We start from the raw sequence: 21,766 nt of genomic DNA on the forward strand, positions 1-21,766 counted from the left end.
ACTAACATACTATCATACATGTATTATATATGAAGAAATTTCAATACCTTCTTACTTGCTAAAGGTATTTTGGCTTAACCTTAAATTGGCTTATTAACAATTTCACTGCAGGTGGGAATGCAGACTACTACTCTAAGGCTTTGAACATGTCACTTTCTCCTCCTGAGCCTTGGTTTGCCCATCTGAGAAATGGGCTCACCATGGGCACTGGGTAGAAGCAGCTCCCCGCACCCAGCAGAGCCTATGACTGAGTGGCCAGGATAGCTCAGGGTTCTTACTTACGTGGGGTGGCAATGCCCTCACTCCCTGGCAGGTCAGCAGGCCAACCTGCCATTTAGATTGTGACACCCCTCTCCTATCAATGACCTCACCCCCAGAGTGGACAGTGGAACCCTGAGGGGTCTGTGAGGTCACCCCATTCTGCTCCACCAAGACTCTTGTCGGGCAACAGCTACTGGCTCTCTCTGTCTCAGGGAAGCTGCTGAAACGCTGGAACTTGACAGCCTTGGTCACAAAGAAGCTCCTGAGAGGGAAATGGGACTTTGTGAACCAAGGGCACTCTAAGTGCTGACTCTGGGAGGGCAGAAACAGGGACAACAGTCTTGTGCACATGCGGAGTGTCATTCAGCAGTTCTGGGAGGCCCACTGCCAGGGCACCATGGTCCTCAGCTGGCTACTGCTCCTGGTGATGGCTCTGTGCCCGGTCATGACAGGCACCAAGGACTCTTTTTTATGATCTAACCAACTCCTCAGACTGCACTGGCATCCCCATGACCTGTGGCAATGATGAGGAATGCTTCACAGGGTAAGGAATGATCCCTGTCCTTGCCCTGGTCATCAACAAAGGCTGCATACTGTCCACTCTGTGTGGCTGCCCTGAAGATCTTGTCACCTACCAGCTCATCTCCACCTGCTGCTATGGTGAACAATGTAACAGGGCCCCCACCTGTGCAAGCAGACTGAAGATGGAGGCCACCAGAGGCCGGGTGCTGCGCATGCTCCTGTTGCTTCAATGACTATGACCAGCGTGGAGGGTAGGGTCTGGTACTGGTCTCAGGCCTCCGCTATTCCTTGTGCCCCTTGTTCCTCACCCTATCCCTTCCCCAATTAATGGCCAGAGGCCCTAGCCAAAAAATAAAATACTACTACTACTACTAAAGCTGCACAGTACTTTTTCATGGAAATGATAGCATAACAGTCTTTAGATGTAATAGTTACTATGCTGTTCTAGCTAAGAGGAGTGATGAATTCAGGCAATTGTCCAGATAATCTAGGACCAGAGGCCAGAGTTCTTCAGACTGTGAAAGGTGATTGCTTTAAAAAAATATAGGACATGGTTGGCTGAACTGCATGTAGACCTTTTAAGACTGTTTGCATCGCATTATCTAGTGGTTCTCAAACGTCCCCAATGATTATAAACCACTGCCACCCTCAGACTAATAAAATAAGAATGGCTTGCATTGAGCCCCAAGCAATGGTAGTCTTTTAAATTTTCTTGAGAACCACTGGCAAAACAGAATGACACATTCTGTCCCAAGGTTTTATTGCATGATTATGCAATTGGAAAGGAATAATTGCCATCATTTGCAGATGACATTCTATTGTACATAGGAAAACTAAAGACTCAACCAAAAATCATCTAGATTTAATAAATGAATTTGGCAATGTAGTAGAATACAAAATCAACATATATAAATTGATGGCATTTTTATACACCAATAAAGATCTATCAGAAAAAGAAACTAAAAAACAAAAACAAACAAACAAAAAACTACAATCCCATTTACCATTGCAACAACAACAACAAAAAATTTCTTGGAATAAACTTAACCAAGGAAGTAAAAGACTTGTACTGGGAAAACTACAGGACATTGAAAAAGAAATAGAGGAAGATACAAATAAGTGGAAGCATATACCGTGTTTATGGATTGGAAGAATTAACATCTTTAAAATGTCCATAGTACCTAAAGCAATCTATAGATTCAATGCAATTCCGATTATAGTACCAACAACATATTTCACAGATCTAGAACAAATATTCCAAATTTTTTTATGGAACCAAAGAAGACCCTGAATAGCCACAGCAATCTTGAGAAAGAAGGACAAAGTTAGAGGAATCACAATACCAGATATATCAGACTATACTACAAAGCCACTGTAATCAAAACAGCCTGGTACTGGCATAAGAACAGGCATATAGATAAATGGAGCAGAACGGAGATCCCAGAAATCAACCCACATATTTATGGTCTATTAATATTTGACAAAGGAAGAAAGAACATACAATGGAGTCAATACAGTTTCTCAATAAATGGTGTTTTGAAAACTGGACAAATACATGCAAAAAATGAAACTAGATCACCTCCTTACACCATACACAATGGAATACTATACAGCTATAAAAAAGAGAGCATGAGGTGACCTGGAGATTATTATGCTAAGCAAAGTAAGCAAGACAGAGAAAGACAAGTACCACATGATCTCACTTATAAATTGAATCGAATGAACAAAATAAACTGACAAACAAAATAGATCCAGAGGCATGGAAGCATGGAGCAGAGTGATGAATCTCAGAGGGAAGGAAGATTGGGGGGGGGGGGCAGAGATTAAGCAAAGAATTTATATGCATAATATGCATTGCCCATGGACACAGACAATAATGTAGTGAAGGCCTGGGCTGGTGTGGAAGCTGGGTGGAGGGGGGCAATGAGGAAAAATAAAGAGCAGTATTTGTAATACTCTCAACAATAAAAAAATTTAAATTTTTTAAAAAAAATCCAGTGGATTTTTGTTGAGAACACAACATAAAGCTATAGGAAACATTTGTCTATTTATGAATGTCTAATTTCTAATCTTTCTGAGGATTCAATGATCTACCATTCTATGGGCCTTGGTGGGAGACAAGTCCCTGACTACCATGACAATGGAGCCAAAATTCCAGCTATTTATTTTCCCTGACCCCTGACAGTTAGAAGCTAAAGTTATATGACCTACACTTGTCTGATAAAAGGAGTCTGTAACTTATGTCCCACAGTAAAATCTGGCCCACCACCTGTCTTTGTAAATAAAGCTTTATTAGAATAAACCATGACCATTCATTATATATTATGTAAGGTTTCTTTCACCCTACAACAGCAGAGTTGAATATTTGTAACAAAGAATACATGGTCTACAAAGACTGGTGGGGGTGACTAGATAAAGAAGGCAAAGGGATTAGCTAAGGAACATATATGCATACCCCATGGACACAAACATTAATTTGGTGAAGGCCAAGGGAGGAGGAGGCAGGGTTTGGTAGAAGTGGGCAAAGGGTGGGGAAAAGGGGACACCTGCAATTATGTCAACATTAAAAATGTTTTAAATCCATTCCTTGCCTTATTAATGATTTTGTCAAAAACCTTAATTCTGAAGTTGGTTACACAAAAATAAATAATAATTTAGAGACTTTTTGTAGTGATAGTAGCAAACAATATTCAGGGGCAATGGTACCTCTGGGTGCACCAGGGTATCATGGCCATGGCAGCAGTTCACAATTAATATTCATTTGGTGGCTTGTATTTCTGAATGCCTAGCCCAGTCTTCCTTGATAGTTTCTACTAATTTTTAACCTGGCTTTCAGGCCTTTCAACTGATTCCATGAGCTACCTGATATCCCTCTAATATGTTATATAAATCTACCTAAGTTAACCATAGTCACGTCCTATTAGTTGTAAATCAGAACTTTGAGTGGTTCATATACCTTGCTTTATTCCTGACTCTGAATCAGATGTTCCTATTCTACTCCTCAGGAATATTTTTTCTCACCATCTAACATAGCTGGAATCTATCAACCTGTATTTTACTGACTGTCCATTTTCTCTCCAGGACTGGAGGTTCTTCAAAGCAGGGACTGAATTTAATTAATCTTCCTGTGGTTCTCATGAAAATGTGAAAGAATATCAGAATAAATTAACAGATATGAAGATGATCAGAGCCATAAGACCATAATTTTCATAATCAAACTTGCCAAGCTTAATTGAGGCATTATCATGTATAAGCAATCTGCCAAGCACACTATATGCATTATGTCATTTAGTCCTTATAACAAACATGGTTTAGAAAATACATTTTTCCCATTTTATAGATAAGGGAATTGTGAAGTATAAAAGTCAAGGAACTTATTGTAGGTCACAGAGATATTCAGCAGAAAGCCAGGATTCCAAAACAATCTGGATTCTACAGCCTGTGCTTACAAGCAATGACTTCAACAAATTTACCAAAAAGCATAAGAACGTTAAAGGTTCCTGACCAATTCCTAGAGAAGGCCAATTAGAGTAAAAATAATACTCTTCTAGTCTTTGGATATGAAAAAAGAGAGTCCAATGAGATAGAAACAATCTATTCTTTGCTGAACATATGAAAAGCCACCTATTTGGGGTGAAATTTCAGTTTATCTTCTCTGTGGAATGGAATTAATGCTTCTCCCTCTTTTAAAGTCTATGGTTGAAGGTGAACTAAAAGGAGACATCCATATGGCCCTGTGAAAAGAGAATGCCTAGTTCACTGGCCAAAGAGGACATCAATAAAGTAGGGGAGAAACTGCAAAATGTTTCATCACTGTTTTAGTGCAAAGCGGTAGGTGCTTATAGAAGCACAGTAAACAATGGCTATCCAAGAACCCCCGTAAGATTCTTGGGAGATGATATCGGTGGCCTGGGTGGCTGAGAAAAAACACTATCTGAGAGAAGACAACAGAGACAAGAACATCCCAACAGTGGAATGAGCAACCAAAAAGAGGATGATGAAACTCATTGGAGTAGCTCATAGAGGTTCATAATGACTCATTGTGGGATATTGAGAGAAGGCGCACCACGGTGGCATATAAGTTTTCCTTTGGCAATATATATACAGGGTTGCTGAGTTTCTTTCATTTTTATTAAGACTGATTGGAATTAGCTGTTTTCCATCAAGTTGAAATAAAACTATTAGACCATCCACAGAGACACATTCTCATGTTTCTGAGAGGCTTGAGTCCAGACATATTGAACATCCACTTTGTACTCTGTAGTATTAAGCTGATCACACAAAATAAAACATAGTTCTTGTTTTTAAGGAGCTTGTACACAAGACAGAGAAGTAAAAAACAACAACCACCACCTGATTACTATGTTATAACTTCTAGAAGTAGGTGACTTTGGAGCTAGTGAGTCTGGCGATGTTTGCAAATACACAAATTATATATTGATATTATATTACATTAAATGTTTAAACAATATACATCTCTAGACTTTATAATCAACTAATAGTTTTAAGATCTTAAGAAGGAAATAACATCTCAGTGAGACCTGAAGAACAAATAAGACATAGGGGCACAAAACATTTGAAACCTTCAAATCATGTTAATATTGCTAGGGCCGAACTTGGAGAGGTTGCAGTGTGGCCAGGAACTAATAAAGAGTGAAGCTGTCCAGATGAGCAGCAGTCATGCGAGGGCTCATATGCCAAATTAATGAGTCTGGACTTATTTTAATGGAAATCTATACTAATAAAAGCCTATATGGCCCTCATGCCCTCACGCAACGCCCTCACATCATCACAAGATGGCCGCCCCCATGTTGTCACAAGATGGCCACCACAAGATGGCCAGCAGGGGAGGGCAGTTGGGGGCAAACTGGCCAGCAGGGGAGCAGTTAGGTGTCAATCAGGCTGGCAGGGAGCAGTTAGGGGCAATCAGGCAGGCAGGCAAGCAGTTAGGAGCCAGCAGTCCCAGATTATGGGAGGGATGTCCTAAACCGGCAGTCGGACACTCCCCAAGGGGTCCCAGATTGGAGAGGGTGCAGGCCAGGCTGAGGGACACCCCCCCCATGCATGAATTTCATGCACCGGGCCTCGAGTGAGATTATAATACTGAAGTTCTTATACTTAAGAAAACAACTCTGGATGAAAGATAATTGGAAACAAAGTAGGGATGTTCATTGGAGATAACCAAGATTTCTACTAGTAATATCAATTTAGGAACTTATTGTAGTACATGAAGAACTAAAATAGAAGTATGGGGGGATGGATAAATAAATGAACAAACAAATAAATAATAAAATAGAAGTATGAGTGGTTAAAAGCTGGTAGATGTGAGATATTGAGGAGGTGCCCTATAACTTTAGAAAATTATTTTATTTCATCTTAGAATATTAAGGAATACTGTCCTGAGACTACAAATTTCAAACAAACTGTTTTAAAGCCATTATAATTTTATTACTTTTGACCTAAAACTGAAAGGGAAAAACAATACTCTTAACTTCTTGTTATGTGAGGCTAAAGTATACTTATGAATTTGAAATTATTTGTCAAAAGCTAGGTATTTTGATTAAGGTAAGCACTAAAAAGTTATTTTAAATCAACCTCACAAATTCCTGGCAGCAAAAAAATAAGTGTGTGTGTGTGTGTGGGGGGGCGCTTCAAAACATAAAATAATGCCTTCAAAACAGAAACAATAAATGAAAATCAACTTTTTGTTGATAGCTTATATTTCAAACATATTAATCAAAGTATGAAATAGATTAATATATAGGATACAAATTTGACCAAAGATATATACTTTATATTATACAGTTATTTACACCAACTCAATTAAATGACCAAACTTGTTTTGACACTACCAGAATTTTAGCAGATAATACAGTGCTTCGAAATAATGCTAACTTCAGTATGGAATAATTTCTGGAATTCAACCCATTAGTATGAACTAATCATCATTCTCACTCCACTTACATTTTTCCAGTGATAGTGATATTTCTCTCTTCCTCCCACTTCTTTTTTTTCCCCCATGAAGAACATTGAAATGAATTTTAGAGTTCCCTGAAAACAGATATAATCACTTAGTAAAATAAAACTGTCACCTACCCTTGGCGGTCCTTGTACATTTTGTTAATTCTTTCCCATTGGAAATCCAGCCATGAGAGAGCTTCCTGGAGCTCTGCCCTTTCTGCAGGTGTGGCACTCTGCAATGCTGCTGTCTTCTTATTATGAATGACGTCAATCCGACCTGAGATTTGTTGCAAGTTGTCTTTTATGTTCTGTAATATTGAAAATTTAAATGAAATTAGAGATGAATTGGCTATCTAGGGAAAGATAAAAAGGAAAACTCAAAAGGCCCAGAAGTAAAAAAAAAATGGTCTTGTAATTCTTAATTATTGACTTTTCAAAGTCGTCAACCCTGGAGCCCAGTGGTTTCAACATACCTAAATTCAGTGGGTAATGCATAGTCCTATTGATACAGCTGATCCCTCCTTCCATCTCAAAACTCTTTCTTCATTTGACTTCTATAACCTGCACTCTTTAGGTTTTACTTCCACCCTCTTGTCTACAGCCTCTCAACCTCCTTTGCTGAATCTTCCTCCTATTATTCTCTTAATGTTGGAGTGCTCTAGTTGAGTTTAACACTTCTTTCTTTCTCCATTCACACTCCTCTATTTGTTCCTATGATTATAAATACCCTTGATATGACAATGACTCCCAAAGTTATATATCCAACCCCATTCCCAACTATGAACTCTAGACTCACAAATCCAACTTGGACGTCGTATGAGCATCTCAAACTTAACATGGCCTAACCAAATTCTGTACTCTATCTCTATCCCATTATCTTCACTTCCCTTGGTTTGTCTCATTTCCGTAAATGACATATCCTATATAATAATAGACAAATATGCAAATTGACCATACCTCCGTCACACCCAGAAGCCACGCCCACAAGCCACGCCCACAATCCAATCAGAGCAAGCATGCAAATTAACCCAAACCAAGATGGCTACAGCCACAGAGAGCAAGGTTCCCTAGGTAACAGAGGAAGCCAAGCTTTCTGCCAGCTGTTGCAGGCCTAAGCCTCCACTCAAGCTACAAAGTTTCAATTATAGAAGGTAAACAAATTCAAACAAATGGCGGCAGAATGGAGCTTGAGAGAGCAGACCAGGGTTGCCGCCGGCAACAGGGGAAGCAAAGCTTTCCGCACACCCTGGCCGGGCCCACCCGCTTAAGGCAACAAAGTTTCAATTATAATCCCAACACAAATGGATTCGGGCCTCGGAGGGAGCCCCAGGCTTGGCTCTGCTCCAGGCTACAAAGTTTCAATTGTAGAAGGAAAATAAATTCCAGATACCAGGGTCTCTGCTTGCATCCCAGGGGGTGTGGCCGGCCTGCAAACCACCACAGGCCCCTCGCTCAGGCCGCCCCATGCCCCTAGGGAACCCCACCTTGATCAGGGACACCCTTCAGGGCAAACCAGCTGGCCCCCACCCCTGTACCAGGCCTCTATCCTATCTAATAAAAGAGTACTATGCAGATGGATCATCACTGCAACACACAATATAGCTGCCCCCATGTGGTCAAAGATCCTGCCCCCATGTGGACACAAGATGGCCACCACAAGATGGCCAGCAGGAGAGGGCAGTTGGGAGGCACCCGGCCTGCAAGGGAGGGCAGTTGGGAGGGATCAGGCCTGCAAGGAAGGGCAGTTGGAGGTGATCAACCCTGCAGGAGAGGGCAGTTAGGGGTGACCAGGCCAGCAGAGGAGGGAAATTGGGGGCAAACAGGCTGGCATGGGAGTGATTAGGGGGTGATCAGGCTGGCAGGCAGAAGCAGTTAGGGGCAATCAGGAAGGCAGGCAGGCAAGCAGTTGGGAGCCAGCAGTCCTGGATTATGAGAGGGATGTCCGACTGCCCGTTTAGGCCCGATCCCTGGGATCAGGCCTAAACGGGCAGTTGGACATCCTTTGAGGGGTCCGAGATTGGAGAGGGTACAGGCTGGGCTGAGGGACAACCCCCCTCCATGCACGAATTTCGTGCACCGGGCCTCTAGTTAATTAATAGTTTTTCAGGCTGACAACCTTGGAATCATCCTTGAGCTTTCTTTTATAAACTCTAGTATTCAAATTGTTGGACAATCCTGTTGCCTCTACTTCCAGAACATGTCCAGAATTAGTGCTCTTCTTTTTTAAAAATATATTTTTATTGATTTCTGATAGGAAGAGAGAGGGAGAGAGAGATAGAAATATCAATGATGGCACAGACACTGGGGCAGTGGGGGCTTTTTCTGGGGGTAGGAGTGGCAGGGAGTCAATCAGGGGGAAAAAGGAGACATATGTAATACTTTAAACAATAAAAAAAGAAAGAGAAAAAAATATTAATATTGATTACTCCTGGGTGGTGGGATTCTAGGTGAGTTTAATTAAAAAATTATTTGAGGAAATATTTACTAATTTTTTTAATATTGAAAAAAATAAATATTAATGAGAAAAAATCACTGATCAGCTGCCTCCTGCACACCCCACACTGGGGATCGAGCTTGCAACCTGGGCATGTGCCCTGACTGGGAATTGTACCAGGACCCTTCAGTTTGCAGGCCAATGCTCTATCCACTGAGCCAAACCAGCTAGGGCTAGTGCACTTCTTGTCACATCCTTGCTATAGCTCTGATATAAACTATCATTATAGCTCACCTGGATTATTACAACAGCTATCTAAATGATCCTCCTGCTTCCAGTTGTGCCCATTTCCCAGTTAATTCTCCACACAACAACCAAAGAGATTTAAAAAAAAATCAGATAATAATACTCCTCCACTCAAAAGCCTCCAATGACTCCTCATCAAACCCATAATCTTTACCATGACCAAAAAAAACTCTGTATGACTTAGCTGTATGCTGCCCACAATTCTAATCTTATATTTTCTTCATCTTTTCTAAGTTCATAATATTTCAGCCTCATTTGCCTCTTTACACTTCTGGAGTATGCCAAGCATACTCTTGCTTCAAGAAAAGCACTTGCTGTTTCCTCTGCCAAAAATATTATTTTCTACAAGACACCTATATGGCTGGTTCCCTCACTTCCTTCTCACCTCAAAGGAGCCTCCTCTGCCACTCTAAACAATAGCCCCAATTACTCTCCACTCCCTGTATTCTTTATTTTTCTTCATGGCACATATAACTGACATTAAATTATACATCTACTAGTCTCTCTACATCACTAGGCTAGACCTTGAGTCCAGATATGTTATCTGTCTTACTTTCTATTGGGTTTCCAGAGCTTAAACCTGTGCCTGGCACATGTTAGGTACCAATGCATTTTTGTTCAATAACTGAAGGAACCCAAATATAACCCATAATTTAAATGCATAATTTCTATCTAGGTTAATTTAAGGGGAAAACATCACAAGCCAAAAATTAATTATATAACAAAAATTTTAAATATTGCTTTTCAAAAAATCTAAAAATTACATATTTGGCTGGAGTTGCTAGTATGAATTTATTTATTTTCTGCATCTGAAGTTTTATAGACAAGTCAACTGAACAAACATTTATTGAGTTCTTCCATGTAAAAGGGTCAATATAGAGAAAGCAAAGGTAGGAGAAGCACGGTTTTATGTTTGTTTTTGAGAAGGTTTGTTTGTTGTTTTTAAATTGTATTTTATATTTTTATTCAAATAAAAGTTTAATTTTATTAGGCATTGAATTGTTTTGTTCATTAAAAAAATCTACATCATAGTTTAAAGCAAGTTTGTTTTATTGTTTAAGGTATTACAAATAGTAGTACTTATGTCTCCTTCCCCCCCCCCCTTGGACCTCCCTCAAGTGTCCCCTACCTCACCCCCCCCCCCGGCACTTGCCCTCACCTCCTCCTCAGTGTCTTGTGTCTGTTGGTTGTGCTTATATGCATACATACAAGACCTTCAGTTGATCTCTTACCCCCCTCCAAACCTCCTCTACTTTCCCGCTGTAGTTTGACAGTCTGTTCAATGCTTCTTTACCTCTGTCTATTTTTGTTCAACAGTTGATAATGTTCTTTATTATCCATAAATGAGAGAAATCATGTGGTATTTATCTTTCACTGACTGGCTTATTTTGCTGAGCATAATGCTGTCCAGTTCTATCCATGCTGTGGCAAATGGTAACAATTCCTTCTTTTTTATAGCAGCGTAGTATTCCATTGTGTGGATGTACCACAGTTTTTAAATCCATTCATCTGCTGATAGGCATTTAGACTGTTTCCAAATCTTAGCTATTGTAAATTATGCTGATATGAACATAGGAATGCATATATCCTTTCTGATTGGTGTTTCTGTTTTCTTGGGATATATTCCAAGAAGTGGTATTACTGGGTCAAATGGCAGTTCCATTTCTAATTTTTTGAGGAAACGTCATACTGTTTTCCACAGTGCCTGCACCAGTCTGCATTCCCACCAGCAGTGAAAGAGAATTCCTTTTTCTGCGAATCCTCGCCAGCACTTGTCTTTTGTTGATTTGTTGATGATAGCCATTCTGACAGGTGTGAGATGGTACCTCATTGTTGTTTTGATTTGCATCTGTAGGATGATTAGTGACTTTGAGCATGTTTTCATGTATCTCCTGGCCTTCTGTATGTCCTCTTTCAAAAAGTTTCTATTTAGGTCTTTTGGCCAATATTTTGATTGGATTGGTTATCTTCCTTTTGTTAAGTTGCAGGAGTTCCCTGTAAATGTTGGAGATTAAACTCTTATCGGAGATAACATTGGCAAATATGTTCTCCCATGCTTTCTTGTTGTTTTGTTGATGGTTTCTTTTGTTTTGCAGAAGCTTTTTATTTTGATGTAGTCCCAATTTGTTTAGTTTCTCTTTAGTTTCCATTGCCCTAGGAGCTGCATTGGTAAAGATATTGCTACGACAAATGTCTGCTATTTTGCTGTCTATGGCTTCTTCTAAGATTTTTATGATTTCCCATCTTACGTTTAAGTCCTTTATCCATTTTGAGTTTCTATTTGTGAATGGTGTAAGTTTGTGGTCTAGTTTCTTTTCTTTTCTTTTTTTTTTTTTTTTTGCAAGTATCTGTCCAGATTTCCCAAAACCTTTTATTAAAGAGACTGTCTTGTCTCCATTGTATGCTCTTGTCTCCTTTGTCAAATATTAATTGAGCATAATGGCTTGTGTCGATTTCTGGGTTCTCTGATCTGTTCCACTGGTCTATATGTCTGTTCTTGTGCTAGTATCAGGCAGTCTTGAGAACAGTGGCTTTGTAGTATAGCTTGATATCTGGTATTGTGATCCCTCCAACATTATTCTTCTTTCTCAAGATTGCTGCAACTAAACTTTTCCAATTGAAATGCCTTTTATTTCTTCTTCTTGTCTGATCACAATAGCTAGTACTTCCAGTACTATGTCAAGCAAGAGTGGTGAGAGTGGGCATTCTTTTTTTATTCTAGATGAATTTTTGGAGAATTTGTTCTAGGTCTTTGAAGTATGCTGTTGGTATTTTAATGGAGATTGTGTTGAATTTATAGATTGCTTTGGGTAGTATGGACATTTTAATGATGTTAATTCTACCAATCCATGAACATAGTATATTCTTCCATTTGTTCATGTCTTCCTCTATCTCTTTTTTTTAGCATCCAGAAATTTTCTGAGTACAGGTCCTTTGTCTCCTTGGTTAAGTTCATTCTTAGGTATCTTAATTTTTTTGTTACAATGGTAAATGGGATTACTTTTAAAATTTCTCTTTCTGTGAGTTCATTATTGGTGTATAGAAAAGCCATAGAATTCTGGGTGTTAATTCTGTATCCTGCTACATTGCCGAATTCATTTATTTAGTAGTTTTTTTTTTTTTTTTATGGAGTCTTTGAGGTTTTCTATATACAATATCATGTCATCTGCAAATAAGGACAGTTTTACTTCTTCTTTTCCAATTTAGATGCCTTTTATTTCTTCTTCTTGTCTGATCACAATAGCTAGTACTTCCAGTACTATGTCAAGCAGGAGTGGTGAGAGTGGGCATCCTTGTCTGGTTCCCGTTCTTAGGGGAAATGGTTTAGTTTTTGCCTATTGAGTATGATGTTGGCTGTGGGTTTGTCATAAATGGCTTTTATTATGTTGAGGTATGATCCTTCTATTCCCACCTTGCTGAGAGTTTTTATCAAGAAAGGGTGTTGAATTTTGTCAAATGCTTTTTCTTTATTAATGGATATGATTATATTTATTTTCTCTGTTTATGTGGTCCATCACATTTATTGATTTGCGTATATTGTACCATCCTTGCATCCCTGGAATAAATACCACTTGGTCATGGTGTATGATCTTTCTAATGTAATGCTAGATTCAATTTTCTAGAATTTTGTTGAGGATATTAGCATCTATGTTCATGAGGGATATTGGCCTGTAATTATCTTTCTTTGTATTGTCTTTATCTGGTTTTTGGATTAGGGTAATGCTGGCTTTGTAGACAGAGCTTGGAAGTGCTCCTTCCTCTTGAATTTTTAGAAATAGTCTGAGGGAAATAGGTTTTATTTCTTCTTTGAATGTTTGATAAAACTCCCCTGTGAAACCGTCTAGTCTAGGGCTTTTGTTTGTTGGAAGTTTATTGATTACTGCTTCAATTTCCTCCATAGTTATTGGTCTATTTAGATTTTTTTTATACCTCCTGGTTGGGTTTTGGAAGGCCGTATTTTTTTTAAGAATATGTCCATTTCTTCTAGGTGACCAGTTTGTTGGAGTAGAGTTGTTCATAGTATTTTTTATGATTCTTCGTATTTCTGTGGAGTCTGTTGTTATTTAACCTCTTTGGTTTCTGATTTTGTTTATTTGGGTCCCCTCTCTTTGCTTCTTGGTGAGCCTGTCTAGAGGTTCATCAATCTTGTTTATCCTTTCAAAGAACGCTCTCTTGGTTTCATTGATCTTTTGTATTATTGTTTTGTTTGTTTTGTTTTTTACCTCTGTCATTTATTTGTGCTCTGATGTTTATTATTTCCTTCCGTTTGCTCACACTGTGCTTTTCTTTTTGCTGTCTTTCTAATTCTTCAAGTTGCAGAGTTATATGTGTTTTTTTTTTTGTTTTTGTTTTTTTGTTTTTTACCAGTTTTTCTTTTTTTTTTTTTGGGGGGGGGGTGGGGTAGGCTTGTAATGCTATCAACTTCCCTCTCAGGATTGCTTTCACTGTGTCCCAAAGATTTTGTATTGTTGTGTTTCCACTGTCATTTGTTTCTAAGATTTTTTTTATCTCTTTGGTAAGCCACACATTGTTTAATAGTATGCTATTCAGCCTCTAAGTGTTTGAATTTTTGTGATTGTTTTTATTGTAGTTGATTTCTGATTTTATGTCATTGTGATCTGAGAAGATGCTTGATATGATTTCAATCCTCTTGAATTTGGAAAGACTTTGCCTGTGTCCCAATATGTGGTCTACCTTTGAAAATGTCCCATGTGCACTGGAGAAGAATGTTTATTTTGTAGTTTTGGGGTGGAATGTTCTGAAGATGTTGATTAAGTCCATCTGATCTAGTAGGTCATTTAGGATTGATGTTTCTTTGCTAATTTTTTGTCCAGAGGATTTATCCAGTGATGTTAATATGGTACTAAAGTCTCCTACTATGATTGTATTGCTGTCAATCTCTCCCCTGATACCTTCCAGAAGTTTTGTTTTTTTATGTATTTGGGTGCTCCTGCATTGAGTGAATAAAATTTACCAGAGTTATATCCTCTTGTTGTATCAATCCATTTAGAACAGGGTTCCTCAAACTTTTTAAACAGGGGGCCAGTTCACTGTCCCTCAGACCATTGGAGGGCTGGACTATAGTTTTTTAAAAAAAAAACTATGAACAAATTCCTATGCACACTGCTAAGTCGGCTGCTAAGCAGGACAGGCAGTGTTGGCAAAAACACTCGGTGGGCCGGATTAATGTCCTCAGCGGGCCGCATGTGGCCCACGGGCCGTCGTTTGAGGACCCCTGCTTCAGAATTATGAAATGACCTTTCTTGTCTCTTGTTATGGTCTTCACTTTGAGGTCTATTTTGTCAGATATAAGTATTGCTACCCCAGATTTTTTTCCATTTCCATTTGCCTGATAGATATTTTTCCATCCCTTCACTTTCAGTCTGTGTGAGTCCCTTGTTCTGAGATGGGTCTCCTATAGACAACATATATATGGGTCATGTTTTCTTATCCATTCATTCACTCGATGTTTTTTGATTGGAGCATTTATTCCATTTATGTTTAATGTTATTATTGATAGGTACTTGTTTGTAGCCATTTCTGTACTTTATGCCTGTGTTCATCCCTTTCTATTTCTTCTTTTTACAGCATTCCCTTTAGCATTTCTTCCACTGCTGGCTTAGTAGTGATAAACTCCCTTAGCTTTATTTTGTCTGTGAAGCTCCTGATTTCCCCTTCAATTTTGATTGATAGTCTTGCTGGATAGAGTATTCTTGGACTCAGTCCTTTGCTTTGCATCACTTTGTATACTTCCTTCCATTCCCTTCTAGCTTGATGTGTTTCTGTTGAGAAATCATTTGATAATCTGATGGGGGATCCTTTGTAGGTAACTCTCTCTCTATTTTGCAGCCTTTAAGATTCTCTCTTTGTCATTAACAATTGCCCTTGTAATTATGATGTGTCTTGGTGTGGGTATTTTGGGATTCATCTTGCTTGGGACTCTCTGTACTTGTGTAACTTTTTTCTTCCCCATATCAGGGAAATTTTCTCTCATTATTTCTTCAAAATCAATCATATTTTCTAATCCTTGCTGCTCTTCTTGTCCTTCTGGCATCCCTATTATATGTATGTTACTTCGTTTTGTGTTGTTCCAAAGCTCCCTTAGGCTCTCCTCCTGCTTTTTCATTTTTTTTTCTCCAGTTCCTGTTCATATTGGGCTTCTTTACCTTATCTTCTAACTCACTAATTCTGTCCTCTGCTTCTTCTAATCTACTGTTGAAACCTTCCATGGTGTTTTTGATTATAGCTATATCACTTTTGACTTTTTCCTTATTTTTGCATAGATTGTTGATTTTCTCGGCCATCTGGTATATGAACTGTATGACCATTATTTTGAATTCTTTTTCTGTCATGTTGCATGTCTCCATTTCATTTATTTCCTTTCTTGTTGATTACTCTTTTTTCTTTCCTCTGGGGATTGTTTCATTGTCTCCCCATTCTAACTTTCACCAGAAGGTTCAAACACCAAATCGTGGGAAGCAGTGGCAGCTTTATGACACCCAAGTGTCACTGAAGAGCTCCGACACCAAGACGTATGGCTGCCATGGGTTGGTGGGAGCCACGCTCGCCCAGTATCAGAGTCAGCGGCACTCAGTGCAGCCTCATGTGCAAACATAGAATCAGGGACCCCTGCCTGTGCTGAGCTGAAAAATGAGACCCCACTATTGTGTGCCAAAAATCAAAGTCCCCTAGCACATGCCAGTAGTCAGAGTACCCCTGTGCCCACACCGAGATCAAGTATCAGAGTGTCTGTTGCTTGGTGTTGCTTCTCGCTGAGAATCAGGGTCCCTGTTTGGGCATGCGCTGAGAATTGGAGTCACTGGCTCTTAGTGTGCGTGCACTGGGAGTCAGGGATCCCACACATGCAGGATGAGAAAGAGAGTCAAGTCACTGGTGCTCAGTGCTGCCTATGGCGCAGATAATAAGAGTCCCTGGTCTGCTTGGGGGACCAGGTTGCACAGTGATCCTATGCTGGCAGGAGGTCCACTCCTGCGATGTGGAAAACAGAATTCCATGTGCTCTTGCCCAGAATCAAAGTCAGGTGGAACTGCTGCCCTGTGTAGGCATGGGGTCTGGTCACACGAGTGCGCGTTTCCAGGATCAAATTCAGGTAGTGCAGCCACCCTCTGTGGGCGTGGGGTCTGATCGCATGATTGCATGCTGCGGGAAACAGCCTCCCAGTGTCTGAACACCCAGGCTCAAATTCAGGTAGCAGAGCCTCCCTGTGTGGATAGGAGGCTTGCTTGCGCAGGCGGGTCTAGCAGTTCCTATGGCACTGCAGCGAGCCTGCAGGGAGGGGGATGGGCTCTGTGACTCACAGATATCTGCAGCCGGGATGTCTGGATTCTTGGTGTCTGTGGGTCTTCAGCTGTGGTCACAGGCCTTTGTCCCTAGTGGCTGTAGTGTCCCAGTTTGTGTCTGAGACCAGATTGGGTGGTGGTGAGGTTAGGATCCTAGTCTCAAGCAGTTCTATTTATAAAGATGGCGTGTCTCTGTGCCTGCGCTGGCCATCCTTAGAGTGTCTGCTGGGGCAGCAGGGTTTTGCCGTCTAAGACTGCCCAGTTTAGCAGTCCCTTGGAAGACCTGCAGGATCTAATTGTCCCTAGCTCTCTCTCTCTCTCTCACTCTCACACACACACACACACACACACACACACACACACATAACCCACGTCCACACACTCCTCTATGGTTCCCTCACACTCTCTCCCTCCCTACCTTCTTGACAGTCACCATCTGTTTCCCTTAAATTTTATTAAGTTAGGGTGTGATTTAGAGAATTGGTGGAAAAATAAAAGTGTAGAAGCTCCAGCTAGATTATAAGAAATAATATGATGTAAGTGGTTTAAGTGGTACTGAATCTTTCTGGAAGTTCAGAGAAGGAATAAATAATATATCATATTTGGTCCCAAGCTCAGGAAAGAGTTCATGAAGGAAGAGCAATTTTGGGTTGCCATAGTTCATTAGTTGAAGTGGGTATAACATTATAGTTAGTAGATTATTACACACACACAAAACCAGGAACATGAGCAGGCATGTTTGGCTGACTGTTTTGAAATTTAGAGAATTAGGGAAAGATGGGTCAAGAAACAGAGGCTGGCGATGTTTAATTATGTGTTTTGAAAATGCTAAATGTACTTCAGTAACCAGTAGAAAACTATGACTTATAAAAATTATAGAAAATTTCAAATACATAAAATGCAGGAAAATATTACAAATAATCCCCATGAACTTATTGTCCAGGGCCAAGTCTGATTAAGCCATCAACAACCTCGTTTCATTATATTCCTACACCTCAACTGGGCTATTTTTAAACAAGGTGATATAATATTGTATTCTTAAATACTTCAGCATGTGTTTTCAATATATATCAACTGCTTTTAAAAAGTACACATAACACCATCATCACATCTACAAACTTAACAAAAATTCATTAATCAAATATCCAGTTGGTATTCACTATTACATTTAATTGAGAAAGGGGTTTAAAAGGAAGAAGACTCAGCAAAACTCAATGACTGTGTGTTGGGTGAAAAAGAAGGAAGACTTGAATAACTACCAGGTTTTTGGCCTGGATATCCAGATGAACTCTGGTGTCACTGAATAAAAGGATTTCATGTGGATGAATAAGTTCCATGTGCGCATGCATGCTTGTGTGTGTATGTGTGTAACTGAGGGGTTCAGTTTTGGTCATAATCACATTGAGAAGCTTTGGGGGCATCAGGCTATACATATTCAATAGGCAACTGGTGTCAAATTTTGACATGATAAATGAAAATTGTCTTCTACCAGTGTCACATTGCTGCATGGTCTAGGCTTTCTGTGCAAATAATATTGGAAACTGGGTTAAAATATAACTAAATAGCAAAGATATCCTAGAGTTGAGACTACTACTCCAGAGAGGCTTACGAACTTATTGCTATGGAGCTCTTTGTTTACTTTGTAGCTTACATTCCAAGAACAATAGACCTCCACCTTCCCCTCTCCCTGGAGATTTGCTTACATTCCAGTGCAAAGATTGGTGTATTCTTCCTTTCTTTTCCTTCCTTCCTTCCTTCCTTCCTTCCTTCCTTCCTTCCTTCCTTCCTTCCTTCCTTCCTTCTTTTCTTCTTACTTTCTTTCTCTCTCTCTTTCTCTCTCTCTCTCTCTCTTTCCCTCCCTCCCTCCCCAGCTTCCTTAAATTACCTCTGATAGTCACAGTTTGGCAGTTTCTCTTCTGTATTGTGCCTCATGCATGATAAAACTCTGGCTCTCACTGCATTTTCTTATGGGGATTTTGGGCATGAGGACTGGCACAAAGGTGCTCATGAGTAATTAGTGATATGTTCTTTAACCCAGTGATCTCCTGTTTCCTGCCAGGATAAATAAATATACATATAAAAACTTAACAAATATCAATAAAATGAGTATTTTGCCTACTTTCAGGCAAAACTGTCTACATGTATGAGATGGAGACAAAGCTAAATAGGAGCCTGCAATTTTCCAGAAAGAAGAATCTGAAGCAAACTCCAACTTTCTACTGTTGGGCAACAGTTGATGGGTAGATCTTGGGAGTTTTCCTGCCTCATTCTAAGACTTCTGACTATGATGCATGAAGACATTTCTTGGGGGAGAACTAAGCTGCAGAAACATGGGAGAATATAGATAATGTCAATTGTAAGGAATAAAAGTCAATGCAAACTAGCTAGAAAAAGAGTAAGATGCAATGGTTATGGGTGATGCAAATTAATTTCAAACAGAGAGGTGTTGTTTATAAAATTCTAATGTGTTCTCTTCAAGTCCATGTACACCTTGTAATTGGAAGACTTCATTATTTTATGTTAAGCAACTCAATTTTAACTCTGGAGTAAGAGGACTTATCTGACAGGTCAATATTACCATAGGAGAGAACAGAGGACATGCCAACACAGAAATATCCTGTGAGAGTACTAATCTTGAGGAATGCAGGTTAAAACTGTATTTTATTGGTGTTACATACGGAATTGTGAGTCATTGGAAGATAGATGTTGTTTAATTGCACAAGAGCTGGTCAAATTGCTCAAAAAAGGTTTTTAGAGTGAGAAGAAAAAGTTGCCTAAGGATGAACCCCTGTGGAAAGCAGAGTCAGTGGAAATCAATAAATATGTCCAAGGAGTAATTCTCATCATATGAAGAAAGACAACCATAAGAGTAAAGTAATTCAAAACCAAGGAAAGAAAGAACAGGAATGAGGGGGGGAGTTGTCAACAAGTCAAACACAGCTGGAACAGGAGGGAAAAGTCAACTTCGGCAATTTAGGTCTTTGGTGATCTTATCAAGAACAATTTCAACATTTTGAAAGTGTGAAAATATAAATCTGGCGAGAGAAGACTGTCTTCCCCTGTCACCTTACTTTACTACAAAACTGAAAATAGTGTAGTACTACCTTGTGGTGTGCTTTATTTGACATAAGACACTTCTTTTCTGAAGAAAGGTTTACTAATAAAAACAAAAATGATATAACATAAACTTTTTAAAAAGATAAATTGTGGAATGTAAAAAAATATATAAAGGAACAAACAAAACATAAACTGACTCATTGATACAGAGAATAGTTGATGGTTTGCAGAGGAGAGTGGGGTTTGGGGACTGGGTGAAAAAAGTGAAGGGATTGGGAAGTACAGATTGGTAGTTATAGAACAGTCATGGGATGTAAAGTACAGCATAGGGAATGTCTATATATGTAAAAGGCTAAGTGTCCATCCAACCAGTAGCTATGACATGCACTAACCACCAAGGACCAGACGCTAAATGCAGGAGATGCCATGACGTGCACTGGCCATTTAAAAATAAACAGCACCACAGACCTGGCACCAAGCAACTGACACTCGGCTTCTCCCAAGTGTGACACAGGCCCAGCCACCACCCTGGAGTGACACCCCACGAAATCCCAGCCAACATTGCCAAGACCCCATGGTGCAAAATGAGGCCCACAGCCCAGCCCAACCTGGAAATGGTTGCTGTGGGCACTACCCTCCTTGGAGTTTCTTCAGCCCAGGAACAAGACTTGCTTTATAGCCAGGTGCAAATATTTTATAGTTCAACCACATGTTTGTGAACCATTTTCCTGTGCCTCATCTCATTTGATCCTCACAGTAGGTAGATAGGAGACTTGGTAGAATCCTATTTTCTTTTCATTAGTAAAACAACGGAGATTTAGAAAGTTTAGAAACTTGACCCAACTGAAAAGAAGAAATGGTGGACCTAGAAAATGACTTCAGGTTTTCTCCTTGCACAGAATATAGTCATTCACTGCTGCAGTTAAATATTTTACCCTTTGTTCTCCCTGCATGATATACAATAATAATCTCTTTCATGTTGATATTTACTGCTATGTTGCTGACAATTACCTGAAAGAGAAGTTGGAATGTTTCACTGGGATGGAAAAAGTTTAGCTACATCAGAAAGCAGGTCTAATTAAGCAAGTTTATTCCATATATCCTACCTAATAATAGGCAAATATGCAAATTGACCATACCTCCGCTACACACAAGCCACGCCCACCAGCCCAAGCCACACCCACCAGCCAATCAGGGCGAGTATGCAAATAAACCGAACCAAGATGGCTACAGCCACCGAGAGCAAGGTTTCCCAGGCAACAGAGGGAAACAAGCTTTCCGCCTGCCCTTGACAGGCCTAAGCCTCCACTCAAGCTACAAAGTTTCAATTATAGAAGGTAAACAAATTCAAACACAATGGCGGCAGCCACAGAGCTGGAGAGATCAGGCCAGGATTGCCCGCGGTAATGGAGAAAGCAAAGCTTTCCGCACACCCTGGCCGGGCTCAGGCCTCTGCTTAAGGCTACAAAGTTTCAATTATAGAAGGTGAATTAACTCAAACAGAAATGGCTGCCGGTGGAGCATGCAGGAGGCTTGGCTCTGCTCCAGGCTACAAAGTTTCAATTGTAGAAGGTAAATAAATTCCAGATACCAGTGCCTCCGCTTGGGTTGCCAGGGGGCGTGGTTGGCCTGCAAACCACCACAGGCCCCTCGCTCAGGCTGCCCCATGCCCCAAGGGAACCCCCACCCTGATCTGGGACACCCTTCAGGGCAAACCAGCTGGCCCCCACCTGTGCACCAGGCCTCTATCCTATCTAATAAAAGAGTAATATGCAGATTGACCACCACTCCAACACACAATATGTCTGTCCCCATGTGGTCAAAGATCCTGCCCCCATGTGGACACAAGATGGCCACCACAAGATGGCCAGCAGGGGAGGGCAGTTGAGAGGCACCTGGCCTGCAAGGGAGGGAAGTTGGAGGC

The 21,766-nt window shown here is 40.1% G+C and overlaps 1 protein-coding gene across 2 annotated transcripts in view; it reads right to left on the reverse strand.

Moving 5' to 3' along the window:
- The window catches only part of DMD (dystrophin), a 1,914,059-nt gene that overhangs the window by 1,331,294 nt on the left and 560,999 nt on the right, over positions 1–21,766 (reverse strand). For both annotated transcript variants that reach the window (XM_054720874.1, XM_028129748.2), the window contains exon 38: positions 6,880–7,052. In XM_054720874.1, coding sequence (XP_054576849.1) covers positions 6,880–7,052 — 173 coding nt within the window. The remainder of the gene's footprint in view (positions 1–6,879; positions 7,053–21,766) is intronic.

This window comes from Eptesicus fuscus, chromosome 1 (genome assembly GCF_027574615.1).
Source record: "Eptesicus fuscus isolate TK198812 chromosome 1, DD_ASM_mEF_20220401, whole genome shotgun sequence".
Classification (NCBI taxonomy): domain Eukaryota; kingdom Metazoa; phylum Chordata; class Mammalia; order Chiroptera; family Vespertilionidae; genus Eptesicus; species Eptesicus fuscus.